We start from the raw sequence: 27,659 nt of genomic DNA on the forward strand, positions 1-27,659 counted from the left end.
AGTTTAATTCCTATGGAAATAATGATGTGGTTAAGAGTCTTAGAAATGCACAAACTGGATTTGTTAGGTAGCTGGCCAGTGAATACTTAAAAATAGTCCAAGAGCAAATCTTCCAACTGATAGAAAAACTGTTTAGCAAGAGTAAACCAGTTTTCTTCACCATTTTGTAAAGTTATCATTGAAAAGTATAAGTGTACACATGTATTGCTTCACAGCTTTATTTTTGAAATCACAAGCCGTTCAAAGTGACCGTCATTGAGGCCTCTGTTAATAGATTTTCCAGCAGAGCTGCCTCAGTTTTAAGACTGAACAATATTGCACTTTAAGATGAATTCACTTTCAGGATCCTCTTCAAAAAAGAAAAGTATTGCTTCCACCTTTGCTTTTCTCAGACTAAAAGCATACATACTGCAGAAAACTCTACTTTAAAAATTAACACTTGCAGGGTACAGTAACATAGTAAAGTACCTGCTTTTTTAAGAATCCTAAAGAACATTTCATTGTAAGAAACTGTTTAGCCCATAATTAGTATAAAGTAAGTGTACAGACAGTATTTTTCATTTCAGTGGTCCAAGATACGAAGGTTCCCAGATACAATCTTGTTCTCTAATACTGCTCCAGGTGGGATGTCAATTCGGTCACCATGATTTGCGATGATGATAACTGTTCCCTAAGTGAAGGAAAAACAAAAAGCAAGAATGGACTTGCAACTACAGCTGAAAGGCAGTTGGTTTTCTTATAATTACCAAGTTTACGTAGAACTCTCTTGGAGTAAGTATATTTATAAATATTAACCACGAAAAACAAGTGACACGTTAAGGGAGATAATAATGTGTTCTGTCACAATTCTGGCAGCAGATCTGGTATCATCTGTGATAAGGGGCAAGGAATCTAGGAGTGGGAAGTAAACCCGGGGCTACAGCATGAGTGGCCTCTCAAAGAACTACCTGCAAGGCCACCAGCGTTACTTCCCTTCATAAACTAAAAGGTGCTTGGTTTACGTTTACATACAGGTTTTTTTTCTTTTTAAGAACAGTTTACTGATACATTTTTCAGGTCTTAAACTGTTTAGATGAGGCAGTATCAGCAATAAAGCTTATATGAATATATATATTTTTTGTTTTTTTCAAGATCTTCAATTAAGTAGCTTTAATGGGAAGAACACATGAAATCTAGGTACAGCATTTTAAAAAAATATTTGATTAGGAAAAAGCTGTTTTATCTTTGATTCTGAGCTTTAATACTCATACCTGTAGTCCTTCTATTATGCTAGGCTGGAATGCTACTCAGAGTACCCAAGCACCACAGTAATATGAACGAACATCTTCATACTGATGACAACAGATGACTTTAACAGGAATAGACAATATTCAGTATAAATGAAGTCATTTTTTTCTACTTTCATTCAGATTCAAATAGTTATCTTTAGTGAACTAATGCTAATTTAACAGTGATCTATTTTAAAGATGGTCATATTTCAATAAAAGAGTATCAGTTCAATTATTTATTGGTGTTTGCTTTCCACTTGAATGCTGTTATATCCCACAGAATTCCTATATACAACACTTATGACTGTATTCTAACTATGCTGTATATCTATGGAAGACATTATTAATACTAAATATTGTGATAAGCCTTTTCCCTTTAAAAATGTATCTATATCTTATAAACATCTGATTCAGACTAAGAAGTATTCTTTAAAATAAAGGTAAATTTAGGACTAGAAAATGAAATCTTTCTTGTAAAGCTATAATAACTGTAATTTTCATCATAACACACCTTTAATGAAACATTCTTGCCAAATGTCACATCTCCTGAAACTGTGAGGTGATCCAGTTCAAGCATATCTGGTATACTTTCAAATCTCCTCAGATAATCCTGAACCTGAAAGAAAAATAGAAACAAAAATTGTTTCAAAACTGAGTTAACAGAAAAATGGATTAAATTAACAAGATATTTTAATTAAAATGTAAAAAAACATTCTGTTTATGGCCAAGCACAGGCCTTCAATGGAAAGAACCCTATTTATTAAAGCACTCACTGTTTGTGCAGAGAGAGTTGAAATACTCTGTGCAGGAGAGACCAGGAGATAGGAACACTTGTCCCTACAATCAAGCAATTTACATTACAGCTGAGCAGATCAGATGTTAAAAAGTAATAAATAAAAAGATAACCAACATACTAAGAGCCAGATGAGTAGAGTCACATAACCTGGAGTTAGTTGGAAAAAAAGATCACCACGGTTCGAAGCAAACTTGACAGCTCAGGAGCTGGGCTTTATGGAAGGGGCAGCACTGAGAGGAAACGGAATACAGCTCAGAAGAGCAGCAGCACAAATTATCACTGTAAGTGATCACTATTTTTGCCTCTTGTTTCCTTAGATTTATTGGCACTACAGATTGTCCTAGATGGCCTTGTTTCCTACTTTGCAAAGAAAAATAGAAGCAATAGGAAGACTTTCACTGGCTTCTACCACTACCACCCACTTGCCCCCGAACCCATCCTCTGTCCCTCCTACAACTGGGGTTGGACCATTTCTCCTCTGCCAGGCTAACCCTTCTTGTGGCCTGTTCAAGGATACTGTCCATGCCATAAATCCTCCCAACTTTAAAAAGCAAAACAAAACTTTTATATCCCTTTCTATTTAGGGCTCCATTTTTCTGTTTTTCTGTAATGCAAAACTCTTGAATAAGCTGTCTATATTCGTATCTCCAGTTTTTCTTCTATTCTCTTTTAAATCTATTCCATTCAGGCTCCGAAACCTCTATACTGTTAGATCTAATAGTGAATCCTCATTCCTCTTACTTGAACTGGCAGCAGCACTTGACACAAGTGATCACTTCTTCTTTCTTGAAACATTTTCTTCATTTTGCTTTCAGGACACACACATTCATGGTTTCTACCCAGTTCTTCATCTGCAACTCCTCAGTCACCTTTGCTGCTTCTCCACTTCATCCCCATCCTCTAAGCCTTGGGGTACCTCAGGGCTCAGTTCCCCAGCCCCCATTCACTCCCTGGGTGATGCTTATCTCGCGGCTTTAAATGCCAGCTATAAACTGACAACTCTTAAACTTACCTCTCTTCTAGATCTCTCCTGAGCTCCTGACGCATACATTCAGCTTCTCCATTTGAAGGTTCAAGTACAGTATCTCCACAATTTAACTCGCCATTCTGCTCCCCCAGGCCTTCCCCCATTTCAGTAAACGGCAATTCCGTGCTTCCAGCTGCACGGGCCAGAAGCCTTGGAGCCATCCTTATGCTTCTCCCTCTTACCCTCCATCTAGTCCAACAGCAAATCCTGCAGGTACAGCTTTCAAAATATCTCAGAATATCAACATTTTTCATTATTTCCACTGTAACCACCCTGATCCAAGTCATCATCTCCTCTTGTCAGGATTCCAGCAAAAGCCTATTCACTGGTCTCTATGATTATACTCTTGTTCACCAGATCGGTCCTTCACCCCTTAGCTCACAACTCTCCAATGACTTCTCATCCACCAGAGGAGGGGAAAAAGCCCCATTCCCAATGTTCAGTGACAAAGTTCTACACAATCTGACCTGTTACCTCTCTGACCAACTGTCCCTCACCTGCCCACTGTGCTCCAGCCATACTTGCTCGCTAATGTCCCTGGTTCTCCCTCAGATAAACTAGCCATTGCCTACTCGGCCCCTGTGCTCAGACTTGGGTAGCTGAAGTTCTAACCTCCTGCAGGGTATGGAAGAGGCTAGGAAGGAAGGGAAGATGAGGCTAGGTGGGAAAATGGTTAGCAATCCCATCTCAGGATGTGAGAAGACGGTAGGTCCTTGTAGCACCAGGATTTTCCCAGCCCAACCAGGCAGATGAAAGAGGCACCAAAGACCGAGGACACTCCTAAAATGCCTCATGGTATCTTGGGAATTGCAGCCCAGCCACAGCATCCAGAATCATACCCATGAATATATAAGGTAGTATACACATCCACACCAGGTGGCACTAAACCACAGCCAGGACTAGACAGGCTTGGATGGCACACCAGGACTCTACAGGCCAGCCACAAGCTCACCATCACTTCATTAACCTCAGCATTTCGTATGATTAAATTTTTTGGATTCCATTTATCACATTAGGGTTGGGTTTTACTCTACTTGCCATGCCCCCTGCCTAGAATGCTGTTTGCCCCCAGATACCTGCGTGGTGTACTTAATTTCCCAGTGAGGCCATCTCTGGCCACCCAGTGTAAAATGACATCACTACCCACCCCAAACACACACACACTCCCTATTCCTGCTTTATTCAGCATTTGCCATCACTTGGCATTCTACACCTCTGATTCTCTTGCTCACTAGCATCCTTTACCCCACTAGAATATCCACGAAAGTGAAGAATTTAGTCTTTTATTTACTGCTAAACACCAAGCACCTACAATACACCTTGCACATGGCAGGGGCTCAATAAATTTTGTCGAACTAGGATTAACATTTTCTCACCAATGAAAGCAGTAATGATTTTAGACGAGACATAAGATAAAATGTCCTAAAATTTAAACATTCTTTTCTACTCTATAGCAGTCAGTTCAAAAATGAGTTATAGCTTCATCTTCTATGGTCTATTTCCTTTCAAAGACATCAGAGATGGAGGAATATAATAGGTCAGCAGCGAAGACTGGACTCCAATTCACATGTGTGTCATATCTTTATAATTACACATTTAAGAAACACACATTCACACGTATATCCAAAAAGTCACATGTATATCATACGTATATATATATGTATTATTACATACCTTTGTAAAAGAACTGCCTAATTTCACCAAGGGCACTGTAGGAAATTCCCGCTTTTCACTCATTGTCAGAGATCCTGCGTTAAGGCTGTAGAGGTTTGACATCACCAGCAAGAGATCTGATGTGGTCTTGACAGGCAGGAAACGGCTCCTAGGAACATTAATACCTAGAGAGTTCTCAAAACTTTTAATGGCAGCCCCTACTGCAGTTTCTAACTGAATGACATTCAGGCCTCCGTCCAAAGTCTGTAGAAAAGGGAGCAGGGAGAGAAACACAGGTTTTAGCAACTTACTTCCACTTGGGTCAGTTAATACTTGGGGGTGGTTTCAGAGATCCACTGAAGGAAACAATTTTGAGAACTGACATTTCTCGAGCACCTCCCATATGCCAGGTGCTTATATATGGTTATCTTTTTTCATTGTCATAACTCTTCTCTTCAGTAACATTTCCATTTTATTATAGAGAACCGCAGCTTCAGAAAACTCATGCAGATGCCTGTGACCAAAAGGCCTATAAGTATCAGAGCAACCAGACTGAGGTGGGTCCCCTGCTTTTGGGCCCCGTGCTCTTGCCAGTACCACAGCCCAGGGCCAGGTCAGGGCACCAACGACTTGCACACGTGCACACCACGGTTCTGCATGTAGCGAGCTGTGAGCAGAGCCAGGGAGCCCGATGGGCCGCAACTTTGGCTTACCTTTGGATTCACAATGATTTCCATGTCAATAGCATTCTGCTCCTGCAGTCTTTTAACTGCTGCAAGAGAGATCCATAGGTTGTTCGTGTTAAATATTTTGAATTTGGATACAGACTTGAACTCATCAACGTGTGCTTTTGGCACTTGAGCAATTTCCACCAGTCTCAATTTGCCTTCATACTGAGTGAGTGTCCCACCCTAGAAAGGCAGAGAAGAGTGAGTGCCTCCACGTCTTTCCCAGTCACAACCATACCACGCTGTCCACAGTCTATAAGAGATACAGAAAAGACACTGATGATAAAACCCCCCAGAAATAAAAAGCACTGGCAGGGGTTCGATCTGTGATAGAAAGCAATATACATATGAAGGTAAAACCAAAGGAAATAATTCAGGTGTCTGTCATTTTATACTGTATATATGCCCTCTTGTCCATAATAAAAGCCATGGGAGTACATCAGAGTTTTCCTTATTTTCCAAAGAACTGTACGGAAGATCCATTCCTCTTACTCCCAAACCACTGTCCATCACCAAACAACCAATCCTACCACCTCAGACCCTCCTCTGACAACCTCTAGGAAGCGGGGAGTAAAGGCAAGACAAAGGCACAAGTGGATGAGAAGTGGCCCCCGAGTGGCCTCAGCCCAGGGGAGCTCCTGTAGTCACGAGGCCAGGGCAGTGTGGGAAGAGGCACAGAACCCAGCCCAGGCACCAGCCACATTAGTATTCACACTGCCCACTCTTCTCACTCCCTGTGGGTAAGTAGAAAACCTTGTGAACCGCTTCATCAAAGGCCAAGTGTCATCGCCACTAAACATGCAAAGTTAAAAAACAAATTTTTGCTTTGCGTCAAACAACTGCCTTTTTTTGTAACTACAGAGATGTTAAAGTGATAAAAAATACAGAGAGAGAAATACACACTGGAGAAATAGAAATAGTAAATTTTCATTAAAGGAATAATGAAACAAAAACACTTAAGCACCAAACTAGAATAGTAATGGTTTGAACAAACTTACTCAGAGTATTTTCACACGTTTCAGGTTATCCTATAAATATATGTGAAATTCTTTTCAATTAAAATTGCCCATATAGATTATTCAAAAAGTGATGAATTAATTGCTATTAAATCTGGATTTATATGCACACTGTTATATCAGATGGAACTTGAGGTACTCTAGAATACTATCCCACTCTACCTTATAATGATGTTATCAAGTGGATAGATGTGTTTTGCTTAACACAGAAGCTCTGCAATAAAAAGTCTGAACTATGACTGTGGAGATGTGAATCCCCAGACTGCTTCCTCTTGGTATTTACCTTTACATCTGCACGTGTTTTGTTTGTGACTTCCATGACAAATTCACAGGGTTTCCCATTGGGTGGGTTCATTAGATGATTAAGAATATAAAGATCCACTGTGGCGCCTAGATTATCTATGTTGGACACAAAAATATACTCTTTGCCTTCTCCTATAAAGGTGTCGAGCAAACCGGAGTTGTAGAAACTGGCATAAATATCGCCGTGACCTGGAGGGTACCACGCTTCAGTATTCTCCCCTGAGTACGATACATCCTTTGCTACAGGCAGTAAAGATTCTTTATTAATCCTCGGGTACCTTAAAAAAAAGAAAAGTTCTTTTTTACTATCAACTCTGTAAAGCATTGCAGACCATGAAGTAAAACAATGCGTTTAAAGTTAAATGAAACTTCTCTGCATTACAGTCTATCAGGAGTAATTAAACGTAATTTAAACACAAAGAAAACTTCTAATTATCTGTGTTGTCCAAAAAATCAGTTTCCTAGACAGTACCATTTCCTTCAAAAATTTTTTCCATGGTCATTCAGATGGGAGGACACCCCATATTCCTAAGATAGTAATGTGTTTTATGATCTCTGAGAGGAGAGATACATTAAGTAAATTTTCTCAACTGATTTGGTCGTGGGATTGTTCTTTTCCCTGAAAACCTATTTGGGAAATGCTGTCCATTCTCACCAAATGCTGTCCATTCTACATGCCAACTAGGCATTATTCACCAAGAGATATATTCAGGCGTGGCTCTCTTTCTTTCCCAGAAAATCAAGAGCAGGTTAGTGCTCAGGGCTGTCTGCTTCCTACCACTCGTGAGGACTGTGTAGGGGCTGGCAGTGGGGAGGAGGGAAACAAAGGAGCTGGCACCGAAACAGACTAAAGGCCAAGCAGAAATGGAGGCAGAGCACCTATGACATGAAGTCTCCATGGAAAAACAGGTTAAAAAAAAAAAACCAAATTAATGGTACAACTTTAGAAATATCCCTCCTGTACAAGTTTATATAGACCCGTGTCCATCCTTAAATGGAAGCTTTCTATCCCCAGTTGCCTGGACTTTATCATCTAAATTCCTTTTTACTTACTCATCCATCCCCAAAATAGAAGATTTTTCTCCAGAACTCATTAAATTTCCCCCAAGCCTATTCAGGGTTTTGAAGAAATTCCTTCCCACAGGAAAAGAAGGTTGTCAAATTGTGGAATATACGGAGAATTTCATAGACCTGCCTGGAGCCCAAATATGCCCTCAGAAAGCAAAGACCTGAGCTGTCCTCCAATATTCTGGACATGGAGCAGAACCTCGAGCAGATTCTTTTAAGACATGGAAGTTACAGAACCACAGAGTGGTTACAACAATCACATATCTATAACAAATGTTCAGCCTTTAAAGGCATTAAACACTTGCCAACAGTCTTTGGCACATAGAAATCCTGAGGCTGCTCTGTTTAAACAAAACACAGTCTTCCTTTCCCAGGAGTAATACCCCCCCGAGTTGGTTATTTTCACTCCTTGTACCTGCTTTGATTAAAAGTGTAGATTTTCACACGACAGTGATTGTACTTCTGTAGTATTTTTTTCGTATCTTCATCCGTGTTAAAAGAGTTCATTAGAACAAGAGGGACGTCTGTATCGTACGTTTTGTTCAAATGCTAGGGAGGAAAACGACAATCAGATCACCCAGACTTACTTTTCTCTGGCTTCGCAGCGTAAAATTAACTCTCAGTGAGTTATCACAAAATGTCCAAAACATCATCTATATGTGGCCAGATACATACATTTGAAATAATAAGTAACTACTCAGCATGAGCCACTTTGCTAAGCAGTTCACCATGGACTTGCTCCTGACACCACAACGCTACGAGACAAACTGCTGTCCGTGTTCTCAGACGGCTGAACCGAGGCCCAGGGAGGTGGCAGGTCAGCGGCAGAGCCAGGACACCCCGGGCCCTGTGGACTCTGGAGCTGGGTGCCCAGCCACAGTGCCCCATGGCCTCACTGGGTGAGTACATGCCAACTAGGCATTATTCAGCATCCAAAGCACTGGGATGAAAGTATAAATGTCACAAAGACATGCCTCCCGAGTCTCAGGATTGTTAAGAACTGTGACTCACACCCCAGCTGGAACTTTCAACCTGTAGGAAGCGCTAAGAGGCAACACAGAATGAGAAGAGAACAGGGTCTCAGAAGTCAGCCTGTCCTGCGTGCAGAGTATGATGCTGTAATTACTAGCTAGGGAGCCTGGGGCACCTAAACCCACCTCTCTGTGCCTTGCTTTCCCTGTCTGGAAAATGGGGATGATAATCGTGCCTATCTTAGAGCTGTCTGAGAGGAACAACGAGTCCACTCACGTCGAGCTCACAACACAGGGTGCACAGTACGTTCTGGGCAAGTGCTGGCCGCTGCTTACCGCTATTACTTACTGTGGTTGCCAGCTCTCTATTAGACACTAGAGATAAAGAGATGAAAAAGTTAGGGCCATGTCCTGAAGAGCTGATGGTCTGTGATTAATGACTTTATCATAAGAGAGAAGCCATGAACAGTTCTTAGCATCCATGGCGCCCAACCAGATACATTAAATTCTTCCCAGTCCCTCAAAAGGGGCTAACAAAGCCAGATCATCCCAGCCGTGATGAAGGCTACTGCTAGAAAGAAAGGGGGGAGACGGGTGGGGAGATCAAAGGAGAATCCAAACAGATCCAGAGATTTCAGCAACCACAAATGCTACTTATAGATCAAAAGCTTTGCACCACCCTAAGGATTTGCCCATAGGACACCAGACCTTTTTATGTTCTAATAAAGGGACTAAAGATAGCAAGCTCCCCAACTAGCTCAAACCCACATTTGTTATTTTACAAGGTAACATTTATGATAACCTAGAACACGACTTTGGCAGCTCATGACAAGGGCTAAATGTTAAGGCTCACTTCGATTTGCTGCACAGTCAGATCCAGAAAGGTGTTCTCGTTCCTCACGCCAATCAGACTCTTGGGGCCCTTGCAGCCCATGCTGGTTCCCAGACCGCCATTGAGTTTCACCACCACCAGCTTGTTCAGCACAGAAGAGATATTATCAGGTAAGCCCCTGGCCTTTACCTTTTCATAGGGTTGAATCTGAAATTAAAAAAAAAAATTACAGAATAAATCAAACAGCTTTATGAGAGGTTAAACCAAATCAATACCAGGGTTGTTTCCATGCTTCCCTACGAGTTTTACTTTCTCTGTGGAAAGTTTCAACTACGTTTCCTTTAATGTCACGGGCCCTTCTGGTTCACAATCAAGTTTTTATGAGCAACTTCTGTTGCACACAGAAGTAGTCCAGTGGTTCACTCTACATAATGTCCTACAAGAGAAGGAAAACTTAGTTTACAAATATTTGTCTGGCTGGTGACAACATCCAAGTGTCTTGAACTACTTTTGAAAATTCAGAATTCCTCATTTGCAGCAACATAGCAAATAGGATACACAAAACTCATCAAATCTGGAAACACTTCCAGTGCACTATGGATCTGCTTCAATTCTGGAGACGAATATATATACAGTATGACCACACAGTTCTTCATAGCACATTCATGCTATTTCTGGAGATGGTGTCAAATACTCAAAACAAGCTAACAGTACCTGCCCTATTATGGTTCACAAAGGTCTGATTATTGCAATCCACAAGATTTTTTTTCCCCAACAAAAGCAAGTTTGCCTGAAAGAAAATGAGCTGTGTAAACAGTAAAAGGAATCTGAAACGAGCACAGAGCCTTACTCTTCAACTTCTCCCTCACAGGAAAGGAACAATGACACAGTTGAAGACCAGACTCTTTCGTTTAAAGAAGAGGCACAATCAAGTCTAAACATTTAATAACAAGAATGAAAGCTTTTGAAAAGATCACAGTGTATTTTCTATCCATGTATACAATTTTTGTTGCTAATCTTTCTTTAATGGAATACGCCACCAAATGTACTGTTAAGTTACTTTATGGTGGAGGACAGACAACACTTGAGGGGATTAAAAAAAAATAAAACCTGGTAGCAAGTGCTCAGCAAACACTTTGCTGTATCTGTGTCCTACTGCCTGTAGGGGTGTGTGTGGGTGTGTGTGACGGACGAACTCTGTGACTCGGAAAGGAGTTAATGGGCTCCCAATCCAGTGATTAGGCCCTGGAGGCAGAAATCCCGTTTCACTTGGTCAAATATACATACATGTCATGTTGATTCCTGACCACATGATTCCTGCGGTTAACAGCTCCTTCCACAAAAGTTAGCCTGTGATTCCCATTTTGTCCACCCTGCGAGACACTTTATTAACTGCTAAGTGCAGATGAATACACTTGCTCACTTGGTGTGAATACTGAGGAACCTGGAACGCTCTTCTCTAGGATGCTCCACTGGTTATCACTCAGCTGTGACTCATTCTGAATTAGTCTCTAATGTGGCAGGACTGCCAATCTTCCTGGTTACTTGCTGCTAAGAAGTCTTCAATCAGCCCATGCTGGTTCCCAGACCGCCATTGAGTTTCACCACCACCAGCTTGTTCAGCACATATTCAAAAGAAGGGCTGGTGACAGAAAAGACTGGAGTTGGGGACAAGCCTCCTACCTCAGAACACTAACCACCAAGGAAAAGGAGGGCAGGGAGACAGGAAAGAACACAGACCACACGGTTGCTTCCCTGGCAGTGCTTGGTCTGGGTGAGGACACGTCTGGGTGATAACTCAGATGCCCAGCACACACACACAAAGTGCCCGACATTCCCTGAAGGATGTTTTTACTCCACGCCGTGAATATCATTTGTTCAAGCATTTCAAAGAAACTGGTAATATCGCTTGGGAGAAAAAAATCAACATAAGTGTCATATTACCAGAAAAGTAAGAGTAGATGACAGAGCCACAACCTCTGTCATCCTGACGGCACATAGTAGCTTATAATCCTCTTTAGCCCAGCTGTTGAAATCAACCAGTCAGTAAAAGGAATGTCACTGTGGTACAATGGCTTCTAGTATCTATTATTAGTAGGAGAATTTATTGGGCACATTATATTTACTCAAAAGAGTTATTAGGAAATGAGGCCAAGCCAATTGTTTTCCAGTTACCTTTTAAAAGCCAAGAATTTTCCATTTAGCAGTTACTTTTGACTTCCCAGAAGAGTGTGGTATTTACAGAAGTCTCACAAAGGTGTGAAAATCCATTCAGCCGAAAACCTCTAGTTCATGTATTCATTTTAGGTAAAACTGTTAGTTTAGAAATATTTTTACCAATTTAATGCTATTTTGAATATACTTTTTAAAAACAGAATACATAAGCAATTTTTTTCTACATATGGTAAGACAGCCCTATGTTTTCCAATTTCATCTAAAAAACTTTCATTGTGAAGTCATATACACAGAAGTTTATAAAATATACATATACAGTTGAAAGAATAACCTAAATTTAGAAAGAATACTGCCGTAACAGATGCCTCCATGCATCTGGGAGGATCACATTCCTCTTCTGCCCTAATGGTACCACCATCCTGACTTTCTGCTCTCCAGTTTTACCACCTATGCATGTATCCTTAATGATAATAATTTACATAGTTTTGTCTCTAAACTTTTAACTAAATTGAATCATACTATAAAGTATCCTCTTGTGACCTGCTTCTTTAATTCAATATTATATTTTAAGAATTATTCACATTAATGCATGTAACTATAATACAGTCACTGTTCAGTGCCACAGAGTCCTTCAATTGACATACCCATTAAAAGAGACAAAACTTTCATTATTTACAGATGATACAATTTTATATGTAGAAAAATCCAAAGACCTTGCAAATAAATTGTTGTATTAATGTAAGCATAGCAACAATGGAGATACATGGTCAGTATTTAAAAAAAGAAAAACACCCAGAACTGCTTTTGGAACCCTTGTAGGCTGTTAGTAGGAATGTGAAATGGTGCACCTGTTAAGGAAAAAAAAATGGTGGTTCTTAAAAAAAATTAAAAATAGAATCACCATATGATCCAGCAATTCCACTTCTGGCTATATGCCCAAAGAATTGAAAGCAGAGTTTCAAAGAGGTGTTTGTACACTCACTTCCTATCAGCATTATTCACAATAGCCAAAAATGGAAGCAACTCAAGCGTCCATCAACAGATGAACGGATAAAACAAAACATGGTATATATACACTTGGAGTACTTTTTAGCCTTAAAAAGGAAGGAAGTTCTGACACATGCTACAATGTGGATGAAGCTTGAAAACATTGTATTAGGCCAGTCACAAAAAGACAAATACTTGTACGAGTCTACTTATGTGAGGCAGTCAGAGTAGTCAGATTCATAGACACAGAAAAAGGGGTGGTTACCAGGGGAAGGTGGTGTGGAATGAATGGGGAGTTGTTGTTTAATGGGTATAGAGATTTAGTTTTGCAGGATCAAAGAGTTCTGGAGACTGGTTACAAAACAATGTGAATGCACTTAACACTACTCAATTCTATGTTTAAAAATGTTCAAAGATGGTAAAAAAAAAAAAGAATCTTTAACTGTTCCTATATGTAAAGAATTGGAAATTAAAATTGATTTAAAAGGTATCTTTTGTAATACCATCAAAAATAGCAAACAGCAAATATTGAGGAATAAATCTAACAAAAGATATACAAGTTATACACGGAACACTATAAAACATTTTTGAGAAAAATTCATGACTTAAATAAATAAATCCAGGAATGTATTTATCATGTTTATAAATTAGAAGACTTACTAATGTAAAAATGTCAATTCTCCCCAAACTGATCAATGCAGTCCTAATCAAAACCTCAAGAGTTTTTGGTATGGAAACTGACAAGCCAAATTAATGTATGTGAGAAATGCAAAGGGTGAAGAATAGCTAAGACACTCTCAAAGAAAACCTTAGTAAGTTGAGAGAATCAGCTTTATAACATGCTTTTTTAAAAAAAACTGCAGTAAATATGTGTAGCATGCAATTTGCTATCTTAAGCGTTTTTAAGCGTACAGTTGAGTAGTATATTAAGTATATTCACACTGTTGTGCAACCAATCTCCAAGACTCTTACATCTTGCAAAACCAGAACTATACTCGTTTAAAAAAAAACTCCCCACTCTCTTCTTTCCGCAGCTTCTGGCGATCACCCTTCTACTTTCTGTCTCTAGAAGTCTGACTACTCCTGGTGCCTCAGACAAGTGGAATGAATCATTTGTCTTTTTGTGACTGACTGATTTCACTAAGCATAATGTCCAAATGTCCTCTTTTAAAGTGGCTTAGATATATGTTTGAGGATATTCCAAATTAATGCAGATTTTTCCAGAAAGAGGTCCATATTTAATAAAGTTGATGTGTGTGTATTATGTTTCAGTCCATTTTAATAAAACTCCGCTAGAATCTTTTTTTCTTCTATATAATCCTTTTTTTCAGTTTACTGACACAGACATCACAAGACTGCAGTCAAACACATAAACATAACCTTTGAGTATGTTAGATATCTTCAGGAAGAATATGATTTCCTTTTTTAGCCAACTAATGTTTATACAAATTTAAATAATAATATCAGGCAGAATAATGTAAATTGGATTATATCTTAATCTTTACCTTTAAAGAACTGTTTAACGCTCATAGCATTAAACAAAGTGACATTTAGGAACCATTTTTAGTTTTTAGCTATTTAATTCCATTTAGGTTATGCATCTTTAAGAAAAAGCACTAACAGGAATTTTTCACCTCCTATGGACATGAATTAAAACTCAAATGTCAACCTTGTTGCCTTGAAGTTTCATCAGGAGGAAAAAAATCCCTCCAAAGATCATGTATATTCTGATAAATCACCTTTCATTCACATACCATAAAGAATATGTGTTCAGAGAAAAGTATTTAGATAAAAAATACATTTTGTTCACACTAATTCAACTTCAAAAGATGCATCAGGATGCTCTGAGAAGCCGATTCCTGATGACTGAGTCTGAGGAGGCTAAACAAATTTTTCCTCGTATCCCAAAGACTTATTCTATAATGGCGATAAAAGGTCTCAGCCTCACAATGATTTTAACATAATGAATTTAATAAAATATTAAGTATACTTTTACTTTTAACTCAAATCTTTCCAAGATTGGTATCTTAAAAACTTGAGTTTAAATTTAAAAAGTACTTCTGAATTACTTTTCAGATATTTGGAGTGAAATAAAAATAAGCTGATCCAGGCGTAAAATTAAATCCCAAAGCCGAGCTAATGAAGACTTTGGGGCACTGGCCCAGACAGCTCACACGTAGAAAGACTTGTTTACCACTTCGGTGAGGCCCAGAATTCTCCATGAAGTGCCGTATTTAGATCCTTGTCCCACAAGTTAAGTGGGCAGGGAGTCACCTTATCCCTACAAATGTCAAGAACCCATGGCTCTCTAGGTGGTGCTTTCAGTAATACCCACTTGTCTTGCTGTATCTAGTCCTTAAAGCAGCTAATTAAATACCCCCACCCCCACCCCCCGCTGAGGAACTGACTGTTAACAAGAAAAGGACTCAGAACTATGGAGAGAAAGGGAAGAGTCACAGGTGTGAAGTAACAAGGTATGACCAGGGGACAGATGCCCGGAGTCATGAAGTTAGTGTTGCTGCTGGAAGCCTCCACTGCAAGTCTTTCAGTCCTGTTTTGACTTATACCCACCCCACCCCTCCGCAGACACAGACACACAGACACTCAGACAGGCACCGATCGTCTGAGTCCGGGAAGACAGGACACTTTGTCTACTGCTTATTACCGGTTAAATCAGGTGGTAAGCTCGGCCTTCCATCACATAAATCACCCTACGTGCTAACAGAAGTTCTCTCTGTTGAGGATGCTGTCCACACACTCCACCAGGGACATCACCAAGCAACTCCACAGAGCTCAGTTTATTTCCACAAACCAAGGGGACCTCTGTTAGAACACTGCTTGGCCACAGCTGAAGTCATGCGGGACACACCTAGTCACAGAGACATTTTTAGACCTGCACTCCACTGTCCCCTTCTCAGCTTCCCCAGGAGAATGCACAAAGACATCCCCTCAGGCAAAGTGGGACGGTGCTGGGAGACAACGGGGGAGTACCACGCACTGCGCACGTGGCCTCGATGTTACTCTGACTGAGTAACTTTCGTCAGTCACTAGAGCTATCTTTGTGCTTTTAATCTCAGTCACCCTGCTTCTCTTTCTCCCAGACATGAATAGAATTCAGTGTTCCAAGAAGACCTCTGCTGCAACTAAATATATAGCAGGGCAACCCTTACTGGGGGGGGGGGGGGGACAAACCGCGTGAGGCTCCTCCAAAACGTGCAGGGGAGACGAGGCTTCGCTGGGAGAGAAGAATGGGTCAAACACCCAACTTCCCCTGGGGAATGAACAAAAGAAAGAAGTTGGCAATCTACAAAAGAACACGATTTAAGTAACATTCTGCCCCTTAGGATGTCATCTAGTTTTTCTACAGAAACAAAGTTTTTTTTAAAAAGATCTTTTAAAAACTGTCTACCACGACCTGTATCTTGCCAAGTCTGTTCACAACTTAGTTTCTACTTAGAAGAAAAGCTGAATTCATCACACAGTCATGGACATACTGTTCCCATTAGCAGTGGTGTAACCCAGTTCTCGGTAGCATATTCCTGCTATTCCTGGAGATCGAGCCAAATACCCAAAACAAGCTAACAGTACCTGCCCTGTTACGGTTCACAAGGGTATGATTATTGCAATCCGAAAGATTTTTTTTTCAACAAAAGCAAGTTTGCCTGAAAGAAAAGCTGTGTGAACAGTAAAACAAGTCTGAAATGACGCTCCGTATGTACAGGAAGTGTTCCAAGAACACTGGCTCACTCACCAAACTCTCACTGCACAGTGTCTGTGCACCAAGGCCTGGCCAGGTTGCTTTGACACATTGTCTCTTCACGCCACATTTCTAAAGATAATGGCCAAAATCTGGGTCATTTGGAAGCTCCCACAGATTGATTTAATGACAGAAAAATCATACCTAGACCAGAAATTCGTTTTCTCATTCAGGAAAAGCTGGCAAATCATGTACCTGATCACAGGCTCCACCTACACCCCCACCAACACCTCCTCAGTCACCAAGAGGAGCTCAACTCCTATGCACAAGACGATAAAAACCATGCTATGTGGGAATGCCTCCCGTTAAGATCCTCAGGACCTCCCTGCAACTCCACCCTTGTTGCTTCCCCCTCGTTCTGGTCCCAGGAGAGCTGTCCCCCACCCTAAGGCAATCTCTCCGCCAGTGCCCATCTCAGGATCCCCACTTCACCCATCACCCAGCCGCAGCTCAGCCCCTCCCTCTCTGCCTCTCCATCAACATGAACACATTCAAATATCTGACATCTAAAAAACAAAAAAAAGAGCAACGCATACACTCACTCATCCTCTTCCGTGCTCACATCTTTTTTTCTCCATCTTAGAGGCAAAGCGTCTGCACTCACCTCTACTTGCTCACCTCCCTTACGTTTACTCACCTGCTGCATTTTAGTCTTCTCCATAGTTCAATGAACTGCCCTTAACAAGGTCATCAACACCCTTCTAACTGCTAAACCCTATCAAGAATACAATACTTCTCTTACTTGCGCTCTCAGATGCATTTGACACAACTGACCACTCCCTAAATCTCGCAGTGCTCTCTCCTCCTTGACTTCTGGCACACCACATTCTATTCTCCTCTTCTTCCTTCCTGTTCCTTTTCAAGCCTATTCTAAGTAGACCTCCTCTTTCCAGGCAATCTGCTCCAATCTCATGGCTACCATCTCTCCTGTCTCTGTGGCACCACGACACACCCAACTGCCAAGCCAGTGCCAAGTCCTGTCAGCCTGGTGAAACGGTCTCTGCTGCCATGGTCGGCATCCCACTCACCTCCCATCTGTGTTACTGCAGGGGTCTCTATGGTCTCCTTACCGCCCTCCAACCCACCCTCTACCTCACAGATGGTGATCTTTTAGAAAAGAGAAGTTGAACATTCACAAAACAAAGCACTGACATGGTATGGCCGAGATTATTAGCTCCTATGCCAAAATCATTCTTCCCCTTCCACTTTTGGGCCCTGATTTTCAGCTGGGTACCCCACCATCCTAAGTAAAAGACCACATTTCCAGTCTATCTTGTGGCTGTTGGTGCCAAAGTTCTGGTCAATGTGAATAACTGGAAGTGAGTTGGAAGATTTCCAGGCAGTTTCTGTGAAAGGACAGGGGGGTGTGCCCTTCTCCCTCTTCTCTGCTGTTTGGAACAGAGACATGAGGACTAGAGCTCACTCAGGCAGCCATCTGGGACCATAAGCAGATACACTAAGGATGGCAGAGCGGCAAGACAGAGAAGCCCAGGCTCTGATGACCACGCACTGCCGTGGTGCTCTAGACAGTTACTCTTTACTTTGAGTTTCACTGCCAAATGTAGTTGAACTGAACCCTGAACAGAAGACATGTTATGAAAGATCCTTAGTGATTTGGCCCTTTGTGCCATTCACTCCTCTCTCCCCGGCACACTGTGCTCCGGGGGCGTGCAGTGCCAGGCTCTCTAATGAGCCGCATCTCTTGCTTGTAAGCTTCTGTGCTTTCCCCCTCATGCAAACTCACTCCACCAACTGCCTGTTCTTCATTCTCCACATCCCTGTTCAGACCAGTGATTCTCAGGCTTTATGAGCAATCAGGCACTTGTGAGAATTAGACGTTAACGGACTCTCAGCGAAGTGCAACGCCACCCCTCAAAAAACAAAACTTCACTACTATGGAAATTTCATTCACAGAAAATAAAAAATAATCTTTATAAGAGATGCTGCTTATTTCCTAGAGAAAGTTATTACGTAAATAAAGCCCAAAATAAAGTAACGCTCTAAACTGAATCTCAATGAGAAGGCTTCTGTTTGGCTTGAATAAGAAGTTGACACTGTGATGGACTTTAAGATGCCTGCCATCTTTAACTGCCATTCACTTTTGACTTTTCTTTTTGATGATCTCAAGTACTAGAAACCTCAACTCTCCAAGGCAAGCTTTCACAGCTTGCTCTGTCAGCTGAATGCAGACCTGTGCTAGGAACACCAGAATTCTCCAACACTCTTGAGAGCTCAATGGCTCATACATTTTCTGTGTCTTCAAAAGTCAATAAGCTCACAGATGCAGGAGAGGATGAATTACAGTGATCTGTGGTGCTCACTCTCCTCTGTAGTGGGACCAGCAGTGCTGGCTGGCATCACAGATACTGCTGTGCACAGGGCACCAAGACTTCTCTGCCAGCCAAGTTTTGCTTGGCTTAGAAACTTTATCATTTAAAAAACATTTTCAGAAGAGGTTCATAAATAATCATTCTTCTCTGAGGGCACCGGCAGGCACACAATGGATAAAAACCAGTAGTTTGGCTGGCTGCTCTGAGAAATGTCGGAAGGTGCAAGGACATGCTAAAAGGAATTGATGTAGTTTGTTTCCTCCATGACGTGATTCAAATCATTGTAATAAACTACACCAACTCCAGCGTGAATGGTATCATTTGACAAAAAGACTGCTCCAGAACTGAATGAGGCAGGATGTACAGTAGCTGAGAGCAGAGATTTTAATGCCAGGCTGCCTGCATTTGAATTTTAGACTCCACTGCTTATTACAATAGATTATTTTTCCTGTTCAAAGCCCTTTGCAACAACTTCACTGATTTATTATGAGGATAAATGAGATACTGCACATGAAGGGCTAAGCAAAGTGTGTGGCCCACAGTAAGAACACAAGCGTTGGCTGTGTTATCATGACATCATTGATTCAGACACATTTCTCCGCCACCCACCCCACATTTTAACATTTCTAAAACTAGGTGCATCATATAAAATGAGAGCTTAAAATTAATTGGCTGCACTTGTTTCTTTCTTTCTTACTGGTCCATAAAAAGGTACAACTTATAATCAATGGCACAAATTTGATAAAATATGGTATTAAATTTCTCTCTGCTCCAAGCCACACCCCAGCTCAGTGATCTCCCAGGTCTGGGTTTCACCCAGTCTCTCTCCTGTCACGTGCAGCTTGAGGATAGTTTAAGACAGGGGTCAACACACCGCAGCCTGTGGGACGGGGGGCCCGCTGCCTGTTTGCACGGTGCTCCTGCACACAGCCGCTTTACTGCTTTACACACCCTCTAAGGCTACTCTCACGCCCCCGCGGCTGAGGTGAGCAATCATGACAAAACGCACAGCCTGCAAAGCCTAAAATATTTACCATCTGGCCCCTTACAGAAAAGGTCTGCTAAACCCTGGTTTAAGACAGTCTTGTGTGGTAAAAAAAAAAAAAAAAAAAGAACAAAAAAACCCTAAGTTTTGATAATATCTCTGCCTTTTCCAACTCTGCTGCTCCTAAACTGGCTGCACACTGCCTGACGACTTCTCGGGGTGGCCAGAGAGCAGGTCACCCGAGGCCAGGTCGGCCTGTGCTTCCACTGGCAACATCATTGCCATGTGACACCCCCCAGGCTTCTGTATCTCCTCAGGTCCTTCCAGGAAAGCAAAACCAAGGATGCGCACTTGGTAGCAGAACTCAGGCAATTTTCAGAACAGAAAGAAAATCTAAGATTAAAAGAATTTTATTGACTTATCTCGGGTAAGAGTAGTTACATTCATAGAGACAGAAAGCAGGACAGTAGTTGCGCCGGGCTGAGGGGAGAGGGAAATGGAAGTTGTTGTTTAATGGGTAGAGAGTTTTGGTTTTGCAAGATGAAAAAGTTCTGGGGCTTGGTTGCACAACAATGGGAATATATTTAACCCTACTGAAGTATACACTTGAAAATGGCTAAGATGGTAGATTTTATATTATGTGTATTTTACCACAATTAAAGGAAGTTTTTAAAAATGCTAAGTCCTTCGTGTGGGTGTATATGTGCAGGCATACTTGTATGCCCCATCAAGGTATCTGAGGATCACGTAGAAGTATTACTTCCTTCAGAAGCCTTTTGTGACCCTCATATGACCAGGAGTGGATATGACACAGCCCCCACTCTTGCTGTAGGTACTATCAGCACAAATTTGTAAGAGAGAGTAAGTAAACAGGTCCTTTCAAAGTCAGAAGTTTTGGCACCAACACTGTTCTCTAAACAATTACACTCACCAGCATATATATATACACATATATATATGCTGTATATTTCCTTCATGTGATGAGTTAGATTTATTCTTATTTCCCAGCATCAAAAAATTAAGAAAAAAACATTTCATTTTTCCAAACTTTTGCCACGCTCAATGATACATGATCAAAGAACGCATACCATTATGCTCATCAGCCATCCTTCCTACAATTTCACCTGAACTTTGAGAATCCAATGCCAAGGACATTCTGCAAAGCCTTCTCTGCTCACTAAACCTTAACATCCCACAATGAACACACAAATCCTTTAAATATCTACACAGCCACACAGGATGAGGATGGGCACCCGATTCTTTTAATAGCTACAACAGTCCTCTGAGACAACACTAACTCTTCACATTTACCTTGAGTTTAGTAGATAAAAAATCTACAAACGTGCTCGTTAAAGACAACTCTACATATGCCCTGGTGGTTTCACTATGTGGATCTTCAATAAAACTCATAAAACAGAATAGTACAGCTCATCGTCTTCATAACAGAGAACATTATGTTGTTTATCTTCACTGGTGTGACAGAGTACAGACCTCCTGTAATCCAAAAAGTTAAAGAATTTCTAAATTTTTATCTCTGCAATAAGGAAAAATTGTTAGAAATAGATGAGCTATGACTGGGACATTGTGCTGTGCACCAGAAATTGACACATTTTGTAACTGACTGTACTTCAATAAAAAAAACTTTTTTTAAAGAAATAGATGAGCTTTATCTATTACAACAAAAACTGCAAACTACCCACACATTTGATACAAGAGAATTACCGGGATGTACATTCACTTACTTGATGGAATATTTTTCAAAAAATAAGATACATAAAAAGAATTAAAGTATTCATGATCATAAATGAAATTTATATCAAATTAAATATACTAATAATAAATATATAAAAATACACTTATAACCAAAGAAAAATGATAGAATTTTTAATTAGGAAATTTATAGACTTTAAAAAGAAACACCATCAGTAATTTTAATACAATTCTGTTGTTTTCACTATGCTTGGGACAGCACCTGACACCTAAGAGGTACTTAGTAAATATTTACTGAAAGTACAACAACAACAGTAAACATTTATGCAGTCTTCGTCAGAGTGCCTGGCACACAGTAAATGCTTTACATGCACTGTCAATAATACTCATTAAAATCCTACTTCTATCATGTCTACTTTTTACGAGTGAGGAGACTGAGGCTTAAAGTAGTTAAATAACCTGCCCAATGTTATGTGGCTAAAAGTAATGAAGCTGGGTTTTAAAACTTTGGAGTCTGTGTCCTTGACCTCACTGCCCTTACTGTTAAACTGGGGGAAAAAGTGTTAAATACACTGACAGCAGAATGAATTCAGTCTGCATATGGAGGTGGTTCTGTAACGATGGAATATATTAATGACTGACACTGAGGCATGAGGTAATTTCTCAGATACCTCTTGACTAAGCATATGTTTAAGAATATGATAGCTCAGTATCATGAGATTAGAGATTTTAAACTATAAAAAATTGCTCAATACACATCAATGTATATAAAAACTAAACTGCAAGAAAGTCAGCTAGCCCTGAAAAAGGATGTTAAAAAAAGACAGGAAAAATTAAAAGTAACCATTTCATCAGCAGTGACCATGAACTATAAGAACTCCAAATCTCCAGCGTAATTCAGAGTGAGCCACTCCTTACGTGCTTCCTAAAAATACATTCCAATGAGTCTGCTATAAAGCTAAGAACCTCGCATCTCCTGTATTTTCCAGCATCCTATTTGATCCCTCCTAAGTGACAAATTGCTGACATGGTCCCTACTTACCTTGTTTACCAGCATCTCCCACCCATTCCCATTCTTATTCTCAAGTAGGACCACAAAAACTGCAGTTCTTAGAGCACCTTCCACTCTCCTGTGCCTCCGGCCTCTGTACATCAAGTTCTCTTGAAACTGGAATGTTTACCTGACTTTTTGGGCAAACATATTCATACTTCAAGTCTCAGTTCTGCTGTCACTCTTTGTCCTTAACTTGCTTAGGACAACTTCCCAACTCCCAAACTGCTCTTTTCCAGCTACACTTGGTACATATACCAGAAACCCACTTATCTGGAACATTCTAGACAGACAGTTAATTTAAAAAATAAGTTCAAACAAAAAAACAATGAAAAAGTTTTAGATACATAAACTATTTCAACTTTTACAAATAAAAGTACATTCATTCACAAAGATCCTTTCCCTAGGTAGTGTATGGATCTGCTGACCAGAGTTCTGTGTTATCTTCTATAAACCACATCAGTAATATACTATCTGATTTCCACTTTCATTTCTTCAGAGTGGACCAAGAACTTGGTCAGTTGTGAAACAATGTGCATGGAGAAGAATCATTTTAGATTTCTGCAGTTTATTCACTCTTTCATGCCTGTCTTGCCCCACACCTAATTTAACAATATCTTTTTAGGGGGAGGGGGCTACTCATCTTCATCCCATTTTCCCAAAGCCTTCAACTCAATTTTCATGAAAACTTTTTTTAAGCCTGTTTCATTGGTTTACATAAAATTTAATTACGTCATTAAAAAATGTAATTGGTATGAACAGGTTTGGGAACAAACATAAAAAACTTCCGGTGAACAAACTACTCCACTTAGTGAGAGAAGAACTTAGGATGACAATAAAGAGAAGATCCAAGCAATGGAGACACCAGTTCATCTCTCTAGGACGGAAGCTGGTGAGTGACTATCTCTGGAACTACCCTCAGAGCTACATCCCGTTGTACTATAAACATATCTTTATGGAAACATCTCCACATTTAAAATTCAAAACTGGCTTGCCGTTGCATGTCTGTGTTGTTGATTTCTTTAAGCCCTCAGGCAGCTGGGCAGACCCTGAAGCAGTAAAAGCCCTCCTCCCAGCTAAACAGCCTCTTGTACTTATGCCATTCATTTTCTGTGTACATCGTAACACAGGGAAGGTTGGGAAGCATTGCTCAAAAGTGTAAGCTGTTTAAGAGCAGTGACTGTCTTTATTTTTGCATTCCCAATAATTAAAATAGTGGATATCTGATAAATCTGTAGGATAAAAGTAATGAATAAAGGAGACCCTTCATAGACTCACATAGTGACTACAGGTAAACCAAAGACTTCGACCAGGGAGATGTGACTGCTAAGAGTAAGCCTGGGCCAGGAGAGCAGCAATGGAAATCAGTCTTTAAAACTGCCTTGTTTATTTACACATTTATGTTTTCTCTCTCCTACTAGAATGAAGCTCCACTGAGTATGAGGTCCTTGTCCATCTTGTTCTCTTGTATCCCAGTGCCGAGATAAATGCTTCCCACATAGTAGCTATTCATTAAATATTTGTTAAATATATTGCTGTAAGAATTTCAAAGAGAAGTAGGTATTTTAAGCTGTAAAGGAAGGAGTGAAGCCTATCAACAGTCCTACTCAAGGAAAGGTGTGGGAATGATGGAAAAGCCGTGCTTTAATGACTTTCAAGTTCCTCTCAAACATGGATAGCAATTGGTGATTGCTCTATAATATCCCACAGTGGTTCAGAGCCTGGGCTCAGGCAGATCTGGGCCTAAATTCTGGTTCTGCCACTTACTTACTAGCTAAGTAAACTTGTGTGGACAACTCGACCTCTCTCAGTCTCAGAGTGTTCCATTGTGAAACTGGTAATAGGGAGCTCCTAGAGTTGTTTGAGGATCATGAAAGGAAAAAACATGTGAAAGCTGAGAACAGTGCTTTACACATTAGTGCTGAATAAATGTATGCTGCTACTACTATTACAACTGTTGCTGATAAATCAGCTCATAAAGTACGTCACACACCGTGCACTCGAGATGAAGACAAGGTCACACTCCTTGAAGAGCTCCATTATTGTTACTGAAGGATAAAGTCCAAAGAGCCGGGTCTTTGGAGCCTGACTACCAGGTTCACGTCAGGGATCTTCCTTTTAGGCAAGTTACTAACTCTAAACTTCAGTTTTTTCTTTTCTTTAAATAAGCATAATAATAGTGCCTGTCTTTCAGGTCTACTGTGAATATTAAATGAGATCACAATTATAAAGCATTCAGAACATCCGCTCATAAGCACCCCAACACTGACAATAAACATTAATTACAGAATATAGAGCTTTTGCATATACAGGTTTTCATAAATTTTTTAGGTGAAAAATGCTTAATAAAGCTTCTCTGCTTCAATAAAAAACAAAAATTTTTAATGGTGTTTATTTCATGCTCTTTTGAAATAACAGAAAACTTTCCAGTGTCCCAAGGGCTTTAGGACTATGTACACTGAAGACACTTGTCTTAAACAAGCCTATCTAGAAATAGAAATCTTTGTTTAATGGCTTACTTTCACCTTTTTCCATGTTTAGTCTAGTCATAGGTAGCACAGGTAGCCCTCTGGCATTTCCGTGTTTCTTCTCAGCTATCTTTTATTTATTTTCCATTTTGAGCTTGGGAGAAACATGCCGTCAGCATTTTCACTAATTATTTTGTGCTTCTTTTGACTCAGCAGGAAATTTAAAAATGGGATATAGGTAACAAAAGTCAGCTTGGATAGCTGGTATAATGTTTCTAGTTAAAAACACAATGAATCTTTGCAATTGTTCTATAAATCGAACTAACTATTCTAAAATTAAAAGTTTATTTAAAAACACATAAGTTATTCAATTCTCACGTATTTATACCTATAGCATTTCGTTTATTACTCTTAATAGTTTTGCCTCTCAAAATCCCATACATACTGCCCTCCCATTAAAAATTATACTTCCAAAATGCCGAAAAGATTTAAAATCATAATACTCTCATTACAACTGTGTCCTTTAAACCTGGTAAACCGGAGAAGAGATGACAATAAAATCACTGGCAGAAAATGCAAATGACAAAACCAAGAAACAAACAGAGTGATTACAGATGGCAAATGATTCTACAAAGGAGGAGGCAAGTGTGAAGAGAAGGTGCCAACTTGCTCTCTAAACCTTGTTGTAATCAAGAATTTTCTTATAGGCATTCTGGAAAGTTCAGACTTTTAGATATTTTTTGACTGCTAAAGGCAAAAGTAATACATACAGATGGTAAAAAATTTGAACACTGCAAAAGATGTATGTTCATCAAATCAGCTGAATTATAAAATTAGTCACCCTTGTGAGGTATTCAGCCCATATCCCTGTCGGCTAAAGTGGTAGTTTTCAAAGAACATTCCACTTTAGAATGGATTAGAAAGAACAAAGGTAAATGACTCAGGGAGCTGGAAGGGAGTTCTAATGGAAGAGATGGGAGGTCCAAAAGCCAATCTGCCTTTGTGACCAGGACTAGCTCTTTACTAAAATCACCATGCATCTCCCCTATAAGCCAATCCTCTTGTTGGTCTGTGGACAAAAGATGCTTCAGAGTAACTGTGATAATCCTGAATTCCCTAAAATACAAAACTGACACCTCTAACATCAAATCCTGTATATTAGCTTTAAACTCTAAGTAAGGTACTAAATAGCCAGTGATTAAAACAGTGTACATTATTAGTTTAATTATATAATTCACATTGCTGGAGCAGCTCTAAAAGAATGAAGGTGGGGAAAGGCAGGTGTGGAGAGAGGACAAAGGTCAGAAAAAAGGCCAGATGACATAAAACTGAGGGTGGAAGCAGGGCTGGGCTTTTCCTTTGGAGAATGAAGGGAAAGGCAGCATTTTAGAAAGATACATATTTGCTTAGCTTAAGCCATTAAGAAACCAAGCCTTACAAGGATATAAGAGGTAGCATATTTTAAAGTTGCACAAGGAAGCTGCTGGGGATAATGGAAAAGTTCTATATCTTGATTGTGATAGTAGTTTCATGACTATATGCACTTGCAAACTCAAAACTGTACACTAAAAAGAGTAAATTTTATGACATGTAAATTACACCTCAATCAACCTAACATTACAAAAATAAAAACTATTAATTGGTAAAACACTGATTAACCTTATAAAGTTTTTTTATCACAATTAAAGAAACAAGAATTAATTTTTTTTTCAGTAGAATAAACATCTTTAAATTTTGGGTTGATTTTTTTAGGGTTGAAAAATCTAGACAAACTGTTTGAGGTATACAATGAAGTACAGATTTTAAATTCTGTTCCCATCTTCCACCATTAGTGTCCCTCTTAAATGGAAATGGTAGTTTCTGACCTTTCTCCAGCATAGCCCAATGTTACAGGAGCTGCAAGGGCAGACAGAGACTCAGCGTCTGCCTCTGTCAGGGCCATTCTTCTGGCTCTAGACACAGAGAAGCAGACACACCACCATACGCTCCACAACCAGAGAACAAGCTACATGCTATAAGCCTCTTATTTCTAGACTCCTACCATTCTCAAAGACTTTCTCTCTTTGACTCCCCCCCCATCTTGCCTCAGGGTTACCCCAAGAGTCTACCTCAATGCCAGGAAGTCTTTCCTGAGCCCTCTTGCCAGTTAGATGCTTCCACAGCACCCAGTGGACTGCTTATCACACTGTTCATAGGCAGCTGTTGCTGGATCCGGCTCCTCTACAAACTCAAGGCCAAAATGCTGAAGAGGGGGCAAGACTTAATTTTTGCAGCCCCATCCAGCTAGTGCCTGGCAGAGAGGAGGCACCCAATAAATGTTTCTTGAATAAGATTCCAAAATAGTACTTCTTAACATTGACAGGGTCATGAACTCCTTTGAGAATCTGATGAAAGCCAGGGAATCTACTCCAAAAAATATCCATTTATACACAGTTTCACCTATAAATAAAAGAAATCTATCTAGGGCCACAATCTCTGTAGAGACTTTTTGGGTTGAGATGCCTGATGTGAATATTCCAGTCTCATCTTGGCTA

General features: G+C 40.1%; 1 protein-coding gene across 4 annotated transcripts in view; it reads right to left on the reverse strand.

Annotated features, from left to right (window-relative positions):
• Window positions 1-202: 202 nt before the first annotated feature.
• UGP2 (UDP-glucose pyrophosphorylase 2) overlaps window positions 203-27,659 on the reverse strand; it is an 86,410-nt gene continuing 58,953 nt past the window's right edge. For all 4 annotated transcript variants that reach the window (XM_072937649.1, XM_006201503.3, XM_072937651.1 and 1 more), the window contains 7 exons: window positions 9,684-9,869; window positions 8,275-8,408; window positions 6,772-7,069; window positions 5,458-5,655; window positions 4,766-5,008; window positions 1,780-1,884; window positions 203-670 (listed from right to left, as the gene is read on the reverse strand). In XM_072937649.1, coding sequence (XP_072793750.1) covers window positions 563-670; window positions 1,780-1,884; window positions 4,766-5,008; window positions 5,458-5,655; window positions 6,772-7,069; window positions 8,275-8,408; window positions 9,684-9,869 — 1,272 coding nt within the window. In that variant the 3' untranslated portion in view covers window positions 203-562. The remainder of the gene's footprint in view (window positions 671-1,779; window positions 1,885-4,765; window positions 5,009-5,457; window positions 5,656-6,771; window positions 7,070-8,274; window positions 8,409-9,683; window positions 9,870-27,659) is intronic.

Source organism: Vicugna pacos, chromosome 15 (assembly GCF_048564905.1).
Source record: "Vicugna pacos chromosome 15, VicPac4, whole genome shotgun sequence".
Lineage (NCBI taxonomy): Eukaryota > Metazoa > Chordata > Mammalia > Artiodactyla > Camelidae > Vicugna > Vicugna pacos.